The sequence below is a fragment of the Martes martes genome (assembly GCF_963455335.1).
Source record: "Martes martes genome assembly, chromosome: 18".
Taxonomy (NCBI): Eukaryota; Metazoa; Chordata; class Mammalia; order Carnivora; family Mustelidae; genus Martes; species Martes martes.
Genome location: NC_137906.1, coordinates 10,631,731 through 10,654,623, shown reverse-complemented (window position 1 = coordinate 10,654,623; position 22,893 = coordinate 10,631,731). Strand labels below are relative to the sequence as shown.

Below are 22,893 nucleotides of genomic sequence, written 5' to 3'. Positions count from 1 at the left end.
AAGACACACCTGGAGCTGGGGGCTGAAGGAGGACCCCACACCAAGGCGGGGATCCAGCAGATACGTGACCACCCCGTGCTGAGTTCCGGATCGTAAATACAATGGCTATTGCTTCACTCCTACTCCCACCCCCCAAATCTCAGACCCATCTAAGACTGGGGGCATTTAGGGGTGCCTGGGTGACTCAGTTATTAAGCGTTTGCCTTCAGCTCAGGTCATGATCCCCAGGGGGCTCAGGTCATGATCCCAGGGTCCTGGGATCGAGCCCCACATCAGGCTCCCTGCTCAGCGGAAAGCCTGCATCTCTCTCTCCCACTCCCCCTGCTTGTGTTCCCTCTCTTGCTGTGTCTCTCTCTCTGTCAAATAAATAAAATCTTAAAAAAAAAAAAAAAAAGACTGGGGACCTACAGCCCCAAGCCGGTTGACATATTACAAAGCCACTGCACAAGAAGGGTCAAGATGTGTTAAAGTGAGGGGGGGTAGGGATGCAGGTGTTTTAGGTTCTTGAAATATATTTTATCACTCAAAAATAACTCAAGGATATGAATCCGTTTACCTTCATTGTAGAACTCCTAGGTAAAACAATGTCAAAATCTACTCCTTACCTGAAAACGTTGACTTTTTGAAACCAGTTAAAAGCTCGCGTAAATGAGTAGTCTTCCCAGTGAATAAGTTAACAGGCCAGGTGGAAATGAGCCTCATGATTCCAATTTCACCTGTCGTCTTAAGTGTTTGCAAAGTAATACCATACCTTCACATTAGCAGGAGAGATAGAAGATAGGTTTTTGCTTGAAACTGGATTCCTGAGTACTCATTACACAAAATTAAACTGCATTGTCCCACAGAATTAATTATGCCCTTTGTCCACCTGGACAAACGGACAGAGCTCCGTATCTTCGCTGTTTTTCTACGCTTTGTTTCTGAGCTGGGAAAAACTTTGGTGGAAACCTATAGAATGAAAAAAACCAACTTCAATATTTCGTAATGTATAGATGCTGAACCAAAATACCTAATAATGTTTGAAGTATTTTGGTCATTCTTCGTATTAGCCTCAACAATGAAGCACATTTAAGAAATCAGCTTTCAGATCACATTCCATTAAATTATAAACTACTCTACTGAACTGTAAGTCAAAATTACAATTAAGTAAAAATAGTTCAAATTAGAGCCACTGTCGCAGCCCTATTTTTTTTTTGTCGCAGCCCTATTTTATAAGCAAGTAGGAAAAACAAACTTTCATAACCTGTCATGCACTCAAGCTCTCATGTCAAAGCCAAAAATATACCATTCCACTGCCGAGAACATCCCCTTCTTGAGGTAGGTTTGATGGTCTTTGGCAAATTAGTTAAAAATCGAGAACTCACGCACAAAAGTAAAATTGTTTACATGCTTGTCAATCCCTTTTCCCAACTGTTACAACTTCAGGATTTTTTTCCACTTTTGATTCGACTCTGGATATGTTCTATTTAAAATTTTTCCTCAGTATGTAAAAATATAAATGAGTCCAAAGAAATGAGTAAGAATTTCCAGAATGGAATAGTGTGCAGGGCTTTCATTCATTTGAGTGTGGGATACATCTTTGGCATGAAAGTTTTTTTAAATCAAAATTGTTACTTTGGCTTAGTGACAAAAATCGGGTAAATTCTACATCTGTTTTTCCTGTCCCGAGTTCCTGCGCTGCGTTTCTTCAAAGGCCTCAGTCTTATCTCACCGTCCCGTCATCCTTCCAGCTGGAGATAACTGGTTTGAAATCTGTCATATTCCCCTTAGCCTCATTCTAACGCGACGATATTGAAATTCCGAGGTTGTGTTAGTTGAGTTTCTTCCAAATGCACATTAGATAAATACATGGTTATTAAAATAAAAACATTGAACCCTGGAGGCCCCCTTGTTGTATACACCTCACATTTCGAGAAGCTGCCTTAACACGGCCCTCTAAATAGCCGGGGTTCAAAAATCCCTGAGCTACTTCAAGTGTGAAGGAGGCAATGCAGGAGAGCCCCAGGCCTCCGGAACCTGCGTGTGCAGTGAAAAGTGTGAGCCTATCAGCAGGGTCTGAGGAAAATGCCTCAGTTCCTCCGCGGAGTCCTCAACTCTCGGGGTCAGCCAGAAATAAACCCTTGAACCTGCCACCTGGACATCAGCATCGCGAGAGTGTCCTGGCTTGACAGGGCCCCATCCTCACGAAAACTCTGTAACAGGACCCGGAGGCTCACCTCCAAAGTGAAGGCAATTCCTGGTGTAATTGGCTCAGGTGGTATTTCGAGGAGAGCCAGGAAAGTGAAGACTGAGAAAGAGAAGGGGGAGGTGGCAGGAGGTGGGGTCAGAGCAGGCAGTCTCAGATGGCTTGTTTTTCTAAGGAAAAAAAAAAAAAAAAGAAAGAAAGGCACCCCCCCCCCAAAAAAAAACCCAAAAACAAGCTTGAAAATGGGTCTGTGCCCATCCGGCAGAGCAAGTGTCCTTAGTTTGGGGGCCATTACTGCCTCCCATTTTTTTCTGTACTGTTGGCTTTTAAATCTCTCTTCTGGCCATCTAATGCATAAGCAGAGGTGCTTTTATGCTCTTTATAAATCTCTTCATGTTACTTTCGGACTCCGAGAACTGCCTGAGAAAATCCCAGCCTGACGGTGCCATTTGCTTTTGAGTTTTTTCTCCCCCCACCCTGTTTTCTCTGTTTGCTGGCTTAGTGCTCGAGAGGACCAGGAGTCTTTCTCAAAGCCCTCAGCCCCCAAGTTGCTTTCATCCCTGCACCCTGCTATGAAGACACCACGATGACAACAACACACCCACACATCAGTAGATGATGAGAAACGCATCTTTATTGGTTGAATTTTAAAGGCATTGTCTGCCGAGGGCCTTGCAGGAGTCATCAGGCATATCAACCACCAAAATTCAAAAATGACTGTCTTATTACCTTGCTAAAACAGGAAGTCAATTGCAGAAGCACTTCTGTGGGGGCGGGGGGGGTGTTAATGAATAAATAAACTAGGGGGAGGAAGTGGGGGTTTCCCATTCCTAGGGCTTTGGAGGTCTTCCGGCTGATTGTCTTTATCTCCACAGCCTGGAGCTTTTAAGAATGCACCATTTCCTGGAATTCTAGAACAGAAGAGGCGAGAAAGCATCAGTGGAAATGGCTGGATATTTTTACCGACATGTCGTGGCAGCTGGTGGGAGTTTTGAAGAGGAAAGGAAGCAGATTGTCAGATGATGGGCTTGGCCCCCTCTAAGGGCACAAAAGGAGGGGGAAAATGTGTCACTGGCTGCGGATGGAGCTGGTCTATAACATCCCATCTTCCTGCGTAATCTAACAAACATCTTCCGCTTTGCAATAGGGCCCCTTGTATTAGAACCTGGGAGTCCAGGCATTTCTCTCTGACAGTGCACAGACTTGGTATAATACCCTATCGCAATCTGGGATCGCTCCGCTCTCTGGCTACTTTAAGACAGAGGAAGGGGGTTTTCTTCCTCTTTTCAGAAGTTACATTGTACAGATGTAGGAAACAATTCATACGGTGGACTTCGGAACTCACTTTTCTTGAACTCTCACCTTACCCCCAAGAGTTTATGTTACTAAAAGGTGATGGTGATAGGGGTAAGGATAAAAATGAGCGGATGTGACTGATTGAAATTGAAAACTGGGGTTTTGCTTTATATTTATTGGTATACTTTGCCTACCTGGAATTTTTTTTTTTCCCTGGTGGCTAGATTTAAATAAATCAATCTTCTCTTACCTCAGCTATCTTTCTGAGCTATAAATAGAAGCTACATGAACGCCTGTGTAGTAAGTTATAGTGGTATAATTTTGGAGAGGTTTTTAAAGGGAGGATTTAATAGGAGTTTTTAATATCTAGTTAGTATCACCATAAAGACCAAGCATAAATTCTCCTGAGCTGGCATGCACAGTGTAGCTAAAAAGCATGTAAGCAACATAATTGAATATGAAGAAAATAATTCTGCAACCATGCAGCTATACTAAAATTTGAATATAGGTCTCTGCACACAAAAGGCTCCATACCTCGTGTTTGATCTACTCTCTCATTTTGTCCACTTGGTGGGCTAATGTCCAATAAAATGTGTTTGTTTAAATCCTTGAAAGCTAAGAGGCTTTCCTACTCAAGTCAATAGACATTTTGATATGAGACACACTTGAGAATGTCAATCCTTCCCTTATTCAGAAAGGCTCAAATCCCAGGGGTAGAAATTCCTTACATCATTGCCATGATGCATTAGGGTGTCTTGCAAATCATTAGCCAGGCCATAGCTAGTCCCCCGGTCGGGTGAAGGGTGTTTTCCGGGTCATAGACAGCGACTCACAGGACCATGTTCAATGGTACCTTCCCAGGCATCACACTAGTCTCTATATACATCATTGGTATCCTCACAGTAGACCCATTTTACAGATGAGAAGGTTGAAGCTCAGCAAGGTTAAGAATGGGGGATTTTCACTAACCGTGTCTGCCTGATCCCATGACCCAAGTCCCCCAGATTGCTTCTAGAGCTAAATTCTTTTGTACTGGGTACAGGTGTGAACGTACCATCGGCCCCAATTTTCCCATCTCCGTCATTATCTGCAGCCGCCATCAAGGACTTGGTTTCTGACTCTGTCAGCTCTCTAGCACCACTCTCGAACTTCTGGAGGAAAAACCTGCAGGACAATCAAGATTGATGGGAATTTTCTGAAAGACCACATGTCCCTGTGCTTCCCCATTTCCTCTTGAAGCAAACCACCTGTTCTTGGCCATTGTGATAGTCCGTCAAAGGTCTACACAAGTCAAACTTGCCTTCCTTATAGAAACTACTGGTGGGAATTCTGTTTTTAATAGTTTTTTTGTTTTTCTTTCAGGGGGACACATGGGTAGCTCAATTGGTTAAGCGACTGCTTTTGGCTCAGGTCATGATCCCGGGGTCCTGGGATCGAGTCCCGTGTCGGGCTCCTAGCCCTGTAGGGAGTCTGCTTCTCCCTCTCCCGCTGATCCTCCCTCTGCTCGTGCTCTCTCTCTCTCAGATGAATGAAAGAGATAAATTTTTAAAAATTAAAGATTTTTTTTTCAGAGTTTTGTTGATAAGTCCATTTGCCAAAGAAAAAACCTACAATGAATGAACTTCTGCACCTACTGTCTCCAGTGCCCATGTCTAGTGCCTTACAAGGATAGAAGCATGGCCCACTGACATACGGTCTTCCCTTGCGTGAGGCTCTGTGGAAAAACCAGCATCAACACTGGCTATTGAAGAAATACTGACCAAACTGGCCTCCACGGCTCCCAACCCACCTAGCCATGTCAAGGGCACCACACAGGCTCAGGAAAAAACTCACTTAAGCTCTTCTTCATCCAGATATCCACTCTGGTCATTGTCTATGAACCGAAAAACATCCTTCACCTGGCTGGCCGACATCTTGGAGAGGCCTGATGTCTGGAAGAATTTTTGGGGTTCGAAAGTATCTGGGTCTGAAGGACAGAGAGAGGGTTATTCTGAGGCTCATCGGGTCACATTCCGTATTTGGGCCAAGGGGCTGAAAACATAGGTTTATCAAAACCCCTCCTCATGATATCCTCGAGCTATAGAGATGCTCAGTTCTCACTTTTTAAAAAAAGACGGGGCATCTAGGTCGCTCAGTCCGTTAAGCATCTGACCCTTGATTTCAGCTCAGGTTGTGATCTCAGGGTCATGAGATCGATCCTTGCATCAGGCTCTTTGCTGGGCGTGGAACTTGCTTAGTATTCTTTCTCTCCCTCTCCCTCTGCCCCTGCCCCCCCACCCCGGCTCTCTCACGCTCTCTCAAAAATAAATAAATAAAGACAGACAGACAGACAGACAAAGAGGGCTGTGACTAGGGCAAGACTATGAGGCAGCCAAGACCGGGTGGCTTTGTGATCGCATCTCCTGTCTCCCTCCCCACCTTCTCTGCCCACTTGACTTTGTCTCCCCCTCCTTCCTCTGTGCCTTCCCCTCTTCCCTTTTTACAGCCTGTGTGTCTCAGACTCCAGCAGGGCTGGTCTCCTGGGCTGGGTGAAAGGAGGTCATTGCATTCAAACAGGCTACAAGGTATCCACATGTTTCTTTTTTCACATTTCGTTTCTTTTCACCTTAGGGCAATGGAATCACAGGCTCTGTAACTAGTTATTTCATTGACAACAATTTTACTCTCTGATCCCACGGATTTTCAGCAAAGTCCATATTTTAATCCTTGTGGCTTTGCTGGAGGTGGGAACGGCTGGGAAATAGTCCCCCCTGCCCCCGCTGCCCTTTACCTTGGCACTCTTGCAGGGCTGCTGCAATGTCGTCGGCGCTAAGGACATCTGTGATGCTCATTTTCCACCTAGTCACACAGAATAAATGAGATGCGGTCAATGACAAGCAGGAAAATGCACGCCCAGGGGCGTTATGGGCGCCTGGGCCCACGGAAACTGTGTGTTTGTGGGGAATTTTAAATGCGATAAGTGTGATATTGTATTAAACGAAGGGACAGAAGAGCCACATACAAGCCATAAACTGAAAAGATTCCAGCCCCCTTTGTGTCTCTGCCTTCTCCTGAATGTTCTTCAAAGACAAATTTTAGAACTACAGCTTAGAGGATGACTTGATCCCCCCCCCCCTTTTTTTTAATAAAAAGGATATTTGCACAATGGATCACTTACATAGTCATCTACAAAACTATGTTCATACACTGGAAATTCAATGTTTCCAATTCCATGTGGAGAAGGATATACTTGGATATCTTCTGTGGAAAAGATGCTCTCTATTCTGAAGGATGGGAATCAGAGACATGGAAAGCCCATCTACCAGAGATCAAAGAGACTCCTTTCATGTGTCAAGTCCACAAGGAAAGGGAAATCTGAGCACAGCATGCACCAACCTAGTAGGAATCCATAGGAAAGAAGTAGGGAAGTAGGAAGAAAGTAGGAAAGAAGAGTCTGGGGTCTTGTAGGTCCACCAGCTACTTACCTTTTCAGATTTTTCCCCAAGAAGAACCAGGAAAAAGAGCTGAAGGAGCACAAAACAGATGCACTATTGCTACCTTACTGACCTACCTTATATAGGATTGAAAAAGTGATAGTAAGAACCTCTTAGATTTCCTTTTCAAGGATCAAGTAGACCATAGCTCGAATGTCTTGCCTTGCTAATTAAACCTCTTTTTTGTTCTATTTATATCACAAGGGAATGTGGGTGGGAACAGCCAGTTTTTAAAAACAAACCTCAACAAACCTTAACTAAAGTTTCAGTTCTGCAAATGAACCTGCTGGCAGTGTGGAGAAGAAACCAAAAAGCTGGTTAAGAGGAGACAGTGGCCAAAACGAGGTGAACACAAATGGGGGGGCTTCTGTAAAATGACCCCCGGGTGTTAGTTGCGGCTGTTTGAAGCAGGCCTGCTGTCACCCCCAAGCCATGGACGTGAGAGGCTGACCTTGGTCCAGAGTTGACAGACTCAAAGTCAGTGTCAGATGCACCCATAGACTTGTCCATCAAAGGGGTGGCGCGGGTTGGATGACTGTCCAAACAAGTCTTGAGTTGGATTTTCCCAGCGATCTCTTAAATCTCACGCACTAAAAAGACCAAAAGGAGGCAAGCAACCAACCATTCCCAAACCTCATTATCTAAAATGTGTAAGAAAAACACGAGGCCAGGATTTAAGACCTCAAGGTTTTCTGCTTTTTGTTTGTTTTGGGCTTTCAGCAAATATTTGTTGAGTCCCTGTGTAGCCAGCACTGTGCTAGACTTTTTTTTTTTTTTAATTGTGGTTAAAAAAGTATGCAATGTAAAATTTACCGTTTTAACCATTTTAATATACATACAGTACAGTAGTGTTACCTAGATGCACATGATTGTGTAAGAGATCTCCAGAACTTTCTCATCTTGCAAAACTGAACTTTATGCCCATTGAACAAGAATTGCACCCCCGCCCCCCGCCACCGATCCCCTGGGAGCCACCATTCTACTTTCCGTCTCTGCGAGTTAGACAACTTTAGACACCTCTCATAAGTGAAATCTTGCAGTATTTGTCTTTTGTGATGGGCTTATTGCACTTAGCATAAGAACCTCAAAGATCATCCATGTGGTGCTGTGTGACAGGATTTCCTTATGTTTTAAGGCTGCATTCGAGTTTTTTAAAAGTCAAAAACCAGTCCCCTGTTGCAATCAGAAATAGTCGGTGGCTTCAAAGTAGACCATGATCTTTAGATCTTTCCTGGGTAATATCATCGAGATCGTCATCTTCAGTTTGTCCCCAAATATATCCCCCTACCACCCCGCCCCCACCCAGCAGTGTACTTTCGCTGGTGTCCTCAGTGGGAAGTTTCTTTCGCGAACACCCACGGCATTGCTTGGTTACCAAGCGTCAGACTGGCACCATTCCTGTCTTGCCCACATGACATGCCCCAAAGCGTGGCACAGTCCCCAACCTAGTTAGGTGCTCAGTAATTATTTGATGAACGGATAAAGAAAAACAGGGGCACCTGGGTGGCTCAGTGGGTTAAGCCTCTGCCTTCGGCTCAGGTCATGATCCCAGGGTCCTGGGATCGAGCCCCGTGTCGGGCTCTCTGCTCAACAGGGAGTCTGCTTCCCCCCGCACGCCCCGCCTGCCTCTCTGCCTACTTGTGATCTCTGTCTGTCAAATAAATAAGTAAAATTAAAAAAAAAAAAAGAAAGAAAAGAAAAACAGAAACAAGAGCTTGAAAACAGGATTACCAACCCTCACCAACTTGCCCAGTCCTTAAAAAGCAGTTTCTAGGGGTGCCTGCGTGGCTCGGATGGTTGAGCATCTAACTTCGGCTCAGGTGGTGATCCCAGGGTCCTGGGATCGAGCCCTGCATCAGGCTCCCTGCTCAGTGGGGAGTCTGTTTCTTCCTCCCCCTCTACTGCTTCCCCTGCTAGCGCTCTCACTCTCCATCAAATTAAAAAAAAAAAAAAAAGCCATTTCTGAAAACCAGTCGCAAGAAAGTAGGTTGCTAAGAATGTAGGTTGCTGACATTAAGTTGCCATAGAAACTCTGTTGAGTCTTTTCTTTCTGTTACTGTTCAACGGGGGCAGAGGTTCGGTTTGAGAAGGTGAAAAGTGTTCTGGATGGTGGTGGTGGTTGTACAACAGGGCAAATGCACTTAAAGGCACAGAGTCATACACTTAAAACTGGTTAAAATGGTAAGTTTTATGTTGTGTGTATTTTACTACAATAATAGGCACTGGCCAGCTTCAGCCTCTTTTGTCCTCTGGGCTGAATTATCACAGGGCTCTCAGGACTTCCAGCAGGTGAGCCCAAGAACGCCTCCTGCATTCACAGCAGGGCTGAGAAAGAAAGATGTTTAACAGGAGCTAAGAGGTGGCTGTGCCCTGTGACTGGGGGAAACGACCTCACAGCTCAGGAAGAGAAGCCAGTCTGACCCCGAAGGGGATCAGACTCGGCCACCCTAAAATTTGCCATTTGGACTGTCTTGAGCCAAAGGCAACTGAGAAACCAAAAAAATGCAAGAAGAGATCTCTGCTTATCTGCCTAAAACTAGGGCATATATTTCCCAAGAGGAAAGTGCCTTCTCTGTACCAGGAAGAGAGAGAAGCCCGTTGTGGTGGACAGAGTTGATGCTGGGAGGAGTCTGCATAAGCAGAACTTTCTTAAATACCCCTTATCCTCCATTAGTTCCCTCATGTGTTTCCTAGTCACTTCCCCATGGTTTATCACTCCTAGGAGTCCAAATCCCCTTTCCTTGGTCTAGCCACTTCTCTGCAATTTTCTTCTCTTTGTTAAATGGTATATGAGCCCCTACGTCTAGTTGTTCTTTTGAGTTTTGCTTCTTTTCCATGAATTTCATGCAGGTAAGATAAAATTGTACCTTTTCTCCTGTTACTCTGTCTCTTTTATTGGTTTAATTAACAGGTCCCAATAGCAGAACCTAAGAGATTGGAGAAAAATTTCTTCCTCCCCTATGGCCCCATCACAAAGAGACCTTCTTGTCTGCCCCATCAATCTCATCCCTCTGTATTTTTTTCCTCTAGAGCACTTACCACTATGTGAGATGATCTGTTTTTGTTTTTTGCTTGCTTGCTTATTGTTTATTTCCTCTCCCCAGTTGGAAGCTCCTAGAAAGTATGGACTTTGTGCGTCATGTTCACCCTCAACCTCCAAGGCTTGTCATTTACTAGCACCAAAGGCTCCAGCAGTGAAGATAAGAGAGCTTAGTCTCACCTGAGAGACAATGACTAGTCATAAGGTAGACCGGGTGAGAATCTGAAATCTCACTGAAACAATGGCCAGAATGGTTAAAACCCTGTGCTTTGTTGTTCCCTATCTATTCCAGAAGAGTCTCAGGGGCACCTGGTTGGCTTTCTTGGAAGAGCATGTGACTCTTGAACTTAGGGTTATGAGTTCAAGCCCCACATTGGGTGGAGAGATTGCTTAAAAATAAAAAAATTTTTTTTCAGTTTCACAGATTTTTTTAAAAAGATTTTATTTATTTATTTTTAACAGAGAGAGACACAGTGAGAGAGGGAACACAAGCAGGGGGAATGGGAGAGGGAGAAGAAGGCTTCCTGCCGAGCAGGGAGCCTGACACGGGGCTCCATCACAAGACCCTGGATCATGACCTGAGCCGAAGGCAGATGCCTAACAACTGAGCCACCTAGGTGCCCCTTAAAAATAAAATCTTAAAAAAAAAATGTTTTTAAATTGCAAAAGACTCTGAAATGTCTTACAGGACTATAGCAAATTACTTGAGAACATTAAGAGTGGAGATTCTGAAATGTCAGTGATGAAAAAGCAAGGAGCATAGGAAAGCTTGTCCTGACTGACAAGGTAGGAAACCCCCCAAAATCTGAATTTTAACATCTAGCTGATGCATCTGTACGATGATATGGGGAGACATCTAGAGTTACTGGGGTGTGTTTATTTATAAATGAGATGTTTCTCTAGTGGAGGATTTCCTTTCCCACTCAAAGAGACTTGACAAAAATTTGTTAAATAAGGTTTTCGGTGGGAGCTCAGAACAAACTCATTAGTGAGGGGATATTGCCGTTTGCTAACTAAAAACTATGCAAGGTTTTAGGGCTGAACAAAAAGGACAGCTTGCAGGTTTCACAACAACGTGAGTAACAAAGGCATGGCAGGACAGTCTGTGTCTCTGAGGATTTGACCTCCACCAGATTTAGAGTTTTTACAAAACCCTGGGTAGGATACATCTCTTGTGACCTCCTATGGGTATGGCCATGAAATAAGGTTCAGAACCAACACCGGCTACATTATCTGTGGGACCCAGTGGAAAGTGCAAATGCAAGCGTCCTTGTTCACAAATGAAGAATTTCAATATGGTGGCTTCAGAGCATGAAATCAAGCATGGCGCTCTTCCAAGTACAGATCACACCCATAAAGCGGGCCCGGCTCATGATTTATGTTTGTTCAACATTGCCTGTTTACCAATATTATGTCATGGCATTAGTCATTGTGACAATTCTGTGAAATATTATTATCCCTATGAGGAAAAGGGAGATTAAGAGATCCTACAAGTTTGTTAGCTGCTTAAGTGGCAGGACCCTGAACTCATTTCAGAATTTTCCTTGGTGTCAACTGAAAAATTCCCAAGACAGCCAGCCAGGCTTCTATGTTTCCACAAGCCCTTCTTCCCCTTGGAAAGGAAAAGGTTCAAGTTTGCTTTCAAGCCATCAGACAAAGCACACTGGGTTCTCTGGCACAGGTAAGTCGTCACCCCAATCCACCCCCTCAACTCCGGCCACGCTGGGGCAGGGTGGTCCTGAGCATCTCTTTGAGCTAGGGAGCTGGTGGTTGTTTGGGAAGTTGGGAAGTTGGGCGTATGCCCACTTGTGCCCCTTGATGATTCCCTTCCGATCTGGGGTCATGCATATGCTGAAACTGTTTCCTCTGGTGGGGAGGGTAGTATCTAAGGGCAGGACAGGGGACCGTACTTAAATAGGTTACCTTGACCTAAACAAAACATGTTATCTCGACCACCACGTACACTTAGGATTGCAAACACTAACACGGTACATGGTGAGTCTGGGACACGTTCAGCAAATGAGTGAACAAGTCTGTTTTATATGCGGTATCTCTCTCTCTTTTCCCGTGTGTGTTTGTGTGTGTTTGTGAAGGTTAAGTAAGTTTGAAAGTATTATTAAAAACATAATATCTGCTTTTGGTAGAAAATACAGAGAAGCAAAGAAAAGAAAAGAAAAAGAAAGAAGAGAAGGAGAAAGAGAAAAGAGAAGAGAGATGATTGTAATTCACCACTGGAGACAATAATGCTAATAGTTCAGAGATCCTTTAAGATATATTGATTTTTAAAAATATTTTAAACATTGAAATAAAGCCATGACTTCAATGAGCTGCTTTTTTGCTTAATATATTGTGAACATTTTCCCCCTCAATAAGTATAAATCTATATACCATGATTTTTAAGAGCTATATATAATTCTATATGTGGGGGGGGTCTAATGTCATCACCCCCCAATTACTGGCCCTTTAGGTTTTTTCACATCTTACAAGAAGTGCAGGGATGAACATCCCCATAGCAAAAGCTGTGAGACCATCCTTAGTTATTTTCTCTTTGGGGTAGATTCCCAGAAATGTCTTATAATACTCATTTGTTCAGCCAATATTTGCTGAGTGCCTTCTACAGGCCAAGCATTGTGCTAGGTGTGGGTTTTAAACAATGAGCTATTGAGCGATTGCCCGGATCGTTTCATCTAACATCCCATTCAGGGGTTGGTGTGGTTGGCAGTATTTCTAGGGATGGCACTCAGGAGCCCATATGCCCTAATGCCCAGACATGTGACTATTAAAAAAAAAAAGAGGGGGCGCCTGGGTGGCTCAGTGGGTTAAGCCTCTGCCTTTGGCTCAGGTCATGACCCCAGGGTCCTGGGATAGAGCCCCACATCAGGCTCTCTGCTCAGCAGGAATCCTGCTTCCCCCTCTCTCTCTCTGCCTGCCTCTCTGCCTACTTGTGATCTCTGTCTGTCAAATACATAAATAAAATCTTAAAAAAAAAAGAGGAAAAATACAATCATACTGATCACTGATGAATGCATACGTACAAAAATGAGGAATTATATGCAAGACCTTTTAGGCCATGTTAAGAGCTCGGCACTCAGAGCAAAAGGGACCCATGAACGTTTCCGAGGAGGGAGTAAACGCAATTAGATTTGCATTTACATTTTTTTTTTAAGATTTATTTCCTTATTTATTCTAGAGAGCAAGCTGAAGAGCAGTAGGTCGATTTGAGAGGAATTAGGAGGGCACGTGGACTGAGTTTGGTCCTGGCTCAGGGCAGGGAGGGAGAGAGGTGTCAGGGATGGCTCCAGGAGGACCAGCGTCGCCCTGCGCAGAGGCGGGGCACCCAGGGTCTGGCCAGGTTGAAGGGAAGCAGCCACGGGGATGCGGGCATCTGGAGCTCAGAGGACAGGGGTAGGCACGGCATGCGCATTTTTGAGTCATTCTTGAATTGCTGACAAGTGAAGCCAGGGGTGCGGCTCTGCCTGCCCCGGCAGGGGTTGGGGGAGGGTCGGAGGGCGTGGGAGTGGTCCAGGAAGCAGGGATGATGGCCCAGGCCGCAATGGGCTATATTAAGTAGACCAGGTGTTCCCCAGGAACAAGCCCCTCCCCCAATTCATACGTTGAAACTCTAACCCCCAGAACCTCAGAATGTGTATTTGGAGATGGGACCTTTAAAGAGGTAATTAGGTTAGAATGAAGCCATTAGGGTGGACCCAATCCAATCTGACCAGCGTCCTTATAAAAAGAAGAGATTGGGGGGGGGTGCGCCTGGGTGGCTTAGTGGGTTAAGCATCTGCCTTCGGCTCACGTCATGATCCCGGGGTCCTGGGATCGAGCCCCACCTCGGGCTCCCTGCCCAGTGGGGAGTCTGCTTCTTCTTCTGTCCCCTCTGCCTGCTTGGGCTCGCTTGCTCTCTGTCGCATAAATAAATAAAACCTTTAAAAAAAAAAAAGAGGCAATTGGGACACACAAAGGGATACCAGGAATGGGTATGCACAGAAGGAAGACCACACCAAGACACATAGAGAAGTCGGCCATCCCAAGCCGAGGAGAGAGGCCTCAGGGGAAAGCGCCCCAGCTGACACCTTGACCTTGATTTGGAGCCTCCAGACTGTGGGAGAATAAAGGTCCATTGTTCAAGCCGCCCAGCCCTGTGGTGTTTTGCGATGGTGCCCGGAGCAGGCTGACACACCCAGGGAGCTGTGTACCCTCCGGGTAGGTGGGGAGGAACCCCCCCTTTGCAGGACAGGTGCCCACATATCACAAGCACACACTGAAATGTCCTGAAAGACACACGGGTCCTCCTGTCCCTTGAGTTCCTGTGCAGCCCGTGAGTAAGTAAGCATCCACGGTCACGGCTAACACTGCTCAGGCCCCGGGGAAATGCTTCTTAACATCTCTGGCTCCATGTTCTCGGAATGAAAGATGACAGCGTGTGAGGACGGGAAGGTTGTGTACTCCTGACCTCAGAGATAGGGAAGCAGGAGAATATTTGAGTGACAGGAACCGTAATTGCTGTGGGGGGTGGGGTGGGGAGCGGAAGACATCAAACCCTAAGTCATCAAATCCCTTCTCTCAGGCACAGTGAATACAACAGATTCTCCTATAACAAAGTATTGTTTCCCCGTCGTGCAGAATATCTCTTTTTTCCCTTCTCTTGGTGTCTCAATGTGCGGTTCCAGAGGTATTCACAAATTAGCTTGTTATTTACAGCAGGGTGATGTGTGGCTTAGGAAAATCTGTAAGATCAAATGACTCATGCTATTTTAAATTTGTTTACAGATAGGCATGTACATATACGTCACGTGGGAGAAGTACGGTATCGATTTTTTTCATCAGCAACTAGTTGAGCATCTAATACCACGATTGGGAATCATCTTAGTGTTAGAAAAACATGAAGTTTAACAAAATTCCATTGGCATTTTAAAACATTAAACATTTTAGTTTTATTTAAATAATTTTGGTCAAAACTTTTGGTATTCCATTAGTATAATTCATATTTTACCTTTCAGTTTCAGTGGCCAATTTTGAATTTTTGGAAGAAAGGCAATCTTACGAAGGCATAAGGATAATTTTGATGCTTAAATTTTTTTACCTCTCATACACTTTTTTTTAACGATTTTATTTATTTATTTGACAGAGAGAAACACAGCGAGAGAGGGAACACAAGCAGGGGGAGTAGGAGAGGGAGAAGCAGGCTTCCCGCTGAGCAGGGAGCTCCATGTGGAGCTTGATCCCAGGACCCTGTGATCATGGCCCAAGCAGAAGGCAGACGCTTAACGACTGAGCCACCCAGGCACCCCATCTCATACACATTTTTGATGAAAATATGTTCAAGCGTCCTATACTTTGAATATAATTGTATTCTCTTTTTTTAGCCATTGAGCTCATTCTTGACAGTAGAAGATTCATTATGTGAAGATTTCATTATCATATTACATAAATTTGTTTTTGCTACAATTAAGGAAGAAAAATAATATGGGGTTTGACATATAACAATGTAGGGATTATATCTGTCTTTGTTTTATTACTCATACAAATGTTGCGACACCAAACACATAAAATAATAAAGAATATTATCTTTGATATTCTATTTCACTCATGCAAAAAAAAGCCATCAAGGGGCACCTGAATGGCTCAGTGTGTTAACTGGCCCACTTTTGATTTGGGCTCAGGTCACGATCCCAGGGTCCTGGGATCGTGTCCTGTGTTAGGCTCCCGGCTTGTTGGGAAGCCTGCTTCTCCTTCTCCCTCTGCCTGCTGCTCTGCCTACTTGTGCTGTCAAAAAAAAAAAAAAGATTCTCTCTTTCTCTCTCCCTCTGCCCCCCTCTGCCCCACCTTTCCCACACAGGTTTGCTCTCTGTCTCTAAAAAGAAAAAAAAAAAAAGCTACCCAAGAGCCAATAATATTATTATTTATTAAAATATCAATATTTTAATATATTATAATATAATTATATTATATATAATACTATTATTATTATATTAATATAAACCAATAATAGTTTATACTTATAAACCACTGTTAAGTCTCATGTGCTCAGCCCTTCCCGGTCTCTGCCAACGGAGAGGCTGTCACGAGAGTATGTAAGGAATTCTGCAAACATCAGCCTGCCACTAATGTTAAGAAACAAAGACGCTGTAGGGATTGTTTTGGTGCTAGAAGAACGCACCTGTCAAGGTGGGAGGACAGCGCCAATGTACCTTTTCGCAGCTCCTTAACCTTGCCTGCCCTTCCCACGTGTGTCGAGAGGACTCTCACCCTGGGCCAGCGAATGCCAGGGGCGAGGGGCACTCAGAGAAGGAAGGGTAGATCCTCAGGATGGGCGGCTTCCGAGGGGTGTAGACGAGGCCTGAGGCTGTCCTCGAGGTTCCGCAGTCGGAGATGACAGTTGTGTTTTGGGATACTGCACCCCTGTGACCTTGCAGGAAGCTCAAGGTCAGAAGAGGATCTGAGAGGGCCCAGCACCCCACTTCCAGGAACATTAATACGTGCTAGGTTTTTTTAGTTCCTCTCTGTTCTTCCTCCAGCTTTCTCTAAGGACCTGATGGTTTGAAGGCTAACGGTCCAAGATCAGTCAGCGGTTTGGAACTTGGATGAGTCGCACCTGGCTCCAGGAATGGCCCAGCTGGCCTTCTGGGTCTCTCTGGATTCCTAATGGGCCTCAGGCCTCAACGCACCCTGCACCCCCCACCCCAAAGCCCATCCTTCAGGCCACTCAGAGGATTGCATTTGCCGTCCCTTCGATTGCCTGAAAGTCTTCCGAGAGATTAGAGAGCATCTGTGTCTTTTTCTTCCTCTTAGAAATTTGCTTTAATTACTCAGTGGAATTGAGGACAAATGCATCTGAGTGCGTTAGGACATAAACCTTCAGCTGACGAGGGCTTGGCAGGTTTCGTGCAGCCCTGGGAAGAGAAGGGCCCCCCCATCATATAGGACAAACCTTAGTTCCCCGTGTTGCCCTGGCTGTTCCGCTATGACACACAATGCTTCTGACACTGGGGCAGGGGTGTTCTCCGCCCCAAACAATTCTGGGCAGCACCGTCTACGGGCCCTGTCATTTAGCGCAATTCTGACACGGTCTACCTGGACATAGCATCAGATCCCACAGGTTAAGGGCTCTGTCCCCAAGGCTCCCCTTCCCTCTGCTTCAGGCACCAGCCAGTGACAAGTCCGAGTTGTCCCCTGTGCTTCTGACCCACTGGCTTAAATCAGGGGTTCCCACGATTGCCTTCTCGGGTTTGACTAATTTGCTAGAGCGCCTCGCAGAACTCAGAGAAACCCTTTACTTCCTAGATCGCCAGTTGATTTATGAAAGGATATCCCTCAGGAACAGCCAGATGGAAGAGATAAACAGGACAGGGTCTGGGGGAGGGGAGCCGTGCTTCTGTGCCCTCTCCGGGTGTACCCCCTCCCCAGATCTCCGTGTGCTCGCCGACCCAGCTCTCCGAACCCCACACTATTGGGATCTTCCTTGTGTAGGCACAATCAATCATTAACCCATTTCCAGCCCCTCTCCCTTCTCTGGAGAATTGGGGGGGAGGGGGAGGGCGCTGAAAATGTCAAACTTCTAACAATGGTTGCGTCTTTCTGCTGAGCAAGACTTATCCAGAAGCCCAGCCACAGTCTCCCTTGTTAGAACAAAACATATTCTTATCACCCGGGAAATTCCAAGGAATTTCTGAGGCCGGTGTCAGGAACCAGGGTCAAAGACAAATATTAGAACAGAGCATGCTCCTAGGGCTCTTGTCACTTAGGAATTTACAAGGGTTTTAGGTCTGTCCCCGGAATGGGTGGCAGAGACCAGTATGTATTTTCTCTGATCGACCTGGTGAGATCTTAGGGCCTCTGTGACGCTTATACACATTTTATATTTCCATTTCTTATTTCTACACTACATGAATAGCTATTAAATTAATTAGTCGATCAATTAACTAATAACCTTAATTCCTAGTGCCAGGCACCAAATAGGCACTCCCTAAAGATTTATCAAGTAAACAAGTAAGCTGACGTTCTAAGAGCTTAGGGGAACTCCCCAAGGTCAGACAGCTGGAAAAATCAGGGTGAGGATGAGTTTCCACGTCTTCTGATCGCCTTTCTTTCTTTCTTTTTTTTTTTTTTAAAGATTTTTATTTATCCATTTGACAGAGAGAGATCAGAAGTAGACAGAGAGGCAGGCAGAGAGAGGGACGGAAGCAGGCTCCCCGCTGAGCAGAGAGCCTGATGTGGGACTCGATCCCAGGACCCTGAGATCATGACCTGAGCCGAAGGCAGCGGCTTAACCCACTGAGCCACCCAGGCGCCCCTTCTCATCGCCTTTCTATTCAAGACCATGCCTGGATAAGGGCAGGAAGAGGCTCTTGAGGCTTTAGAACAATCTCTCAGATTGGAACCAGTCTCTGACCGCTGAGGTCTGCAGCATCTTCGGGTAACAACGCCGCCTCCCTCCAGGGTGTCTTACTGGCCTGTTTTCCTGGGGATCTGATTCTCACGGGGGGATATCTGACCAATTCGAGGAAGCTCCCCAGAGCACCTGCCCCACAGAAGGCAGGAGGTGCACCCTGGAGCAAGAGACATGGCCCCTTTCTTATTATGTTGGGTTTAGTTGCCATTTTCCCTTAATTAACTCACTTAGTCTTCATTAAACGGTACCTCCAGCCCAGCGGTAAGTGGAGACGGAGATGCTCACATTTCTTGTTCATGAAAAAATCAGCCTTCGAAAGCATTTTGTTTCTCCTCTCCTCTGACATTTCATACGTGCCTGAGCAGTTTGGGGCTCTTCTAATATAGATGATATATCTAATATATCATATATATATATATATATATATATATATATATATGTCTATTTTTTTGCCCTTGGTCAAAAATCAATAAACTGGTCAAATACAGCACAGAGTTGGTCAGATGGCAACTACTTCAAGGACAGATTTTTAGGGGAAAACGCTCAGACACTTCTTGGTGAGAAGTCCCCAGACGTGGCAGCCCTGGGGCCGGCCCCCACCGCTGTCAGGAAACGTGCTATGAAGGTAGAGGAGCTTGTCCTAGTTTTCGCTGGTTTTTACCAGGATGGGAGGCGGGCCGTGCTTCAGGAAGTCCGGTTCTTCAGTGGAGGAGGCTGGAATGGCATAGCTGAGTCATAGGGTAGCTGTCACCAGCCTCTTTTTCAAAGAATATTACATTCTGGAGAGAAAACCTACGGAAAAGGAACCTAAGAGCCCACGAGAACCCGTTCTCACTTGGACAACACATTGCTGGTCAGTCAGAGAAGGAGTTCAGCAGGGAGCGAGAGTTCTAGTCCCTCCATGCCCTCACCACCACTTGGCACGGCCGCTCTTCTTACTTTGGGGCATTCTCATCGGTACGCGGTAACATCTTTGTTGGGGTTTTAATCTACATTTCCCTGGTAACCAATGATGGCGAGCATCTTTTCATGTGTTTATGCTGTGGACTGTATATGTCTGCATCTCCCCCTGAACTCAAATGTTGAAACTGAATCCCCAAATGCGATGATATTTGGAGGCAGGACCATTGAGGGGTGAATCCTTAGCTCATAAGAGTCGAACCCCCATGAATGGGATTAGTGCCATTATAGAAGAGATCCCAGAGAGCTCCCTTGCCCCCTTCTGCCTTGCGGGGACATGGTGCCAAGGGACGGGCTGTGACCCAGGAAGAGGGTTCTCAGCAGACACCAGGTCTGCCAGCTCCTTGATCTTGGACTTCTAGCCTCCAGAACCAGGAGAAATAAGTTTCTGTTGTTCAATCCCTGGTCTGTGGTATTCTGCCATAGCCACCCGAATAGGACAGCTTATCTGTTATCCATATTGAGAACTGGTTTTAAAGATGGGATCAGTAACAGCATGTTCGTGTGAAAAAACCAGTGATGGAGGAGACGGAGGGAGTGGGGAGTGGAGAGGTGACCTTGCATGGGCGGGAGGGGATGGGGAACGAGGTGTGCTTGGAGGGCCTGGCCTAGAGAGGACGTGGCTGGTCCTTACAGATGCAGGTGTGTGGATGGCAGGTGCTGGGGTCTGGTGGAGGCCAGAAAGCTCTCTTCGGATGGTTTCTGTTTTCTCAGTGAAAGCAGAAGCAAGGCCAACTCCAGAGAATGAAGAGGTTTGAGGAGTGTTGGGGTGATCTCGGTGTGTGTTGGAGAGATGGGAGGGGAACAGGGATGTAGAGCATGGTTTCCTGGCAGAAATCGTCCCTTGCAGGACGCACTGTGGACTTAGGAGGACCTGCAGAATGTGACAGGCTCTGTCTGTAGTTTGATACCAACTGGATCTGACCTGGGATTCCCATTAACCAAATTTGGTGTCATCGTGACCCAGCCACCTGATCGTGTCACCTGGAGCCTCTTTGTGAGGGCTTCAGCTGTATTTTGGCCAGCATCAGCACAACTGAGCAGTATGATTGGCAAACGCCTGAATTATTCATGTTTTTGACCTATTCTAACGAGAACTTTGCCCAAAAGGCTAAATAATTAAGCACCCGGGGGGTGATCTTGCAGCATGCTGTCTAGAAAACCGGGACACGGTGAATTTTCTTGCCTGTTTTGCTTCTTAAGGGAGTTGAGACTTTACTAACGATTCGCAATGGCTCCCCAAATGAAAGATGGTGATGCTAACAGAAGAAAATTAAATTCAGGAAACAAAACATACTCGGCAGTGCCCTGGGAGCCCGTGAGAACAATTGGGCACTCGGACAGCACATACCCTGTGCACTGAGAGAAAGTGAGTCTAACTATAAACGTAAATAAAGAGGGGATGACAATTCTGAAACCTTGGGTTCTCCTATTCGTCTTTGGAAAACAAAATCAATACACACATCTAGATGTGCCCAAATTGTAATGATGGTATAGTTGTCTATTTTTTTACTCTCCGTGTAGGTAAAGATTTTAAAGCATTCCCAAAACTACAGGTCAATTTAAGGTCTATTGCTGAATATTGTCTGTATTTGTGCAAATTTCCAGGGCTAAAATTTTCCATATAAACAACACTGGGCTTTCCTGATTTGTACTCAGGAACTTCTAAGGATATCGGGTATTATTACAAGAACATCATATGCATACCGAAGCAAGACTTTCTGTTGAGCAGGGAGCTTGGCCCGGGGCAGGGGGGCAGCTTGATCCCTGGATCCCAGGATAGTGACCTAAGTTGAAGAAGGGCACTTAACCAACTGAGCCATCCAGGCATCCCTATTCTCTCTAGTTCTGTGTATGTTTGGAAATTTACAAAACAAAGATTAAAAATACATCAAAAGACCCTCTTCTCAACTGAACTTAGAAATAAGCAGGTCAGACTCTGCAAACTAAAATTAAACCTCCATGAATTTCCTGTTTCTCGGACTTCATGTTTCGGTAGTTCCTGACAAATCAAAGCCAAGATTGAAGCAAGGTCTCAATGAGGTGTTTATACACCTATGTTCATCGTGGATGTTTGTACGTCACATCCACAAAAGCTAAACATGGAAGCAACCCAGGTGTCTATCAACCAATGAAGCGATAAGCAAAATGGGGTCTATTTATACAGTGGAATATTATTCAGCCTTAAAAAGGAAGGGAATCCCCAAGGGTACAGGTCTGTGAATCGCCAGGTTTACACATTTCACAGCACTCATCATAGCACATACCCTCCCCAATGTCCATATCCCCACCACCCTCTCCCGTCCCTCCTCCCCCCAGCAACCCTCAGTCTGTTTTTTGAGATTGAGTCTTTTATGGTTTGTCTCCCTCCCAACTCCATCTTTTCATTTTTTCTTTTCCTACCTCCCCCAACCCCCCCCCACATTGCATCTCCACTTCCTCATATCAAAGAGATCATATGATAGTTGTCTTTCTCCGATTGACTTATTTCGCTAAGCACAATACCCTATATGTTTATTAAAATAAAAAAAAAAAAGGAAGGAAATCCCGCAATATGGTATCGCGTTGACAAAGTTTGAGGACATCAAGCTAAGGGAAATAAGCCAGTTACAGAAAGACAACTCCTGAGCAACTCCATCTATGTGAGGCACTTGGAAGAGTGAAAATCATAAACACCGAAAGTGGCATAGAATGGCGGTTGGCAGACTGGGGAATCAGTGTTTAATGGGGACAGAGTATCAGACTTCCAAGGAGAAAGAGTTATGGGATGGATGGTTGTGGTGGCCGCATGACAGTGTGAAGGTGTTGATTACCAGTAAGCGGTACACTTGGAAACAGTTACGAAGGTAAATGTTATGTTCTGTGTATTTTCACACAATAGAAAAGGAGCAGAAGCCAAGATGAAGACAAAATCAAAATATCCCACTTGACTAGCAGAATGAATGGACAATGTTCTAATAACCTAAGACTTGTACTCCTCTTTGAGATATTTAGCGTTCTTACATTCGTAAGTATCTGTTGATGTGGGGATGTGGTGGGATCCTGCCTTTCCGGAGCTTAGTGGCTGGTTGGGGAGACGGATGTTTAACCACTAACCATAGGAATAAATATGACAAGGGACCCCAAGGTAAAGAAGATGCTGGTAATGTGGCCATAAGAGCTGGGGTTCAGAAATGGCTTCATGGAGGGGGTGTCATGGAATCTGACATCTGAAAAATGTGTAGGGGATGAGCCAGGCCAGGGTGTTGGGGTGTGGTGGCCATTGGGGCCATGGGTGGTCCTCACAGAAAGAACACATGTGGGCAGGTCCTGAAGTGCCCCTTATTCTAAGCGTGCTGGCAGGTTCTAGCAGTTTGCTAAGGCTATTTGAAAAGTCGCTCCAAAACTTAGTACCTCCAAACAATCATGTTATTTGCTAACAGTTCTGTGGGCTCACCTGGGATGGCCCATCGGAGCTACACAAGGTATCAGCTGAACACATTCTTGTTTGGGGCTTCAGCCAGGACTCCTGGGACAGTTAGAATGGTGGGGCAAATCACAT

At 45.4% G+C, this 22,893-nt stretch overlaps 1 protein-coding gene across 1 annotated transcript; it reads right to left on the bottom strand.

Annotated features, from left to right (window-relative positions):
• Nucleotides 1-3,070: 3,070 nt before the first annotated feature.
• LOC308359697 (oncomodulin) lies at nt 3,071-6,312 on the bottom strand (the record flags this gene model as incomplete). Its single annotated transcript, XM_080830936.1, has 4 exons — nt 3,071-3,096; nt 4,536-4,645; nt 5,315-5,447; nt 6,252-6,312. The coding sequence occupies 4 exons, from the start codon at nt 6,310-6,312 to the stop codon at nt 3,071-3,073; spliced, it is 330 nt and encodes a 109-aa protein (XP_080687062.1).
• Nucleotides 6,313-22,893: the final 16,581 nt, after the last annotated feature.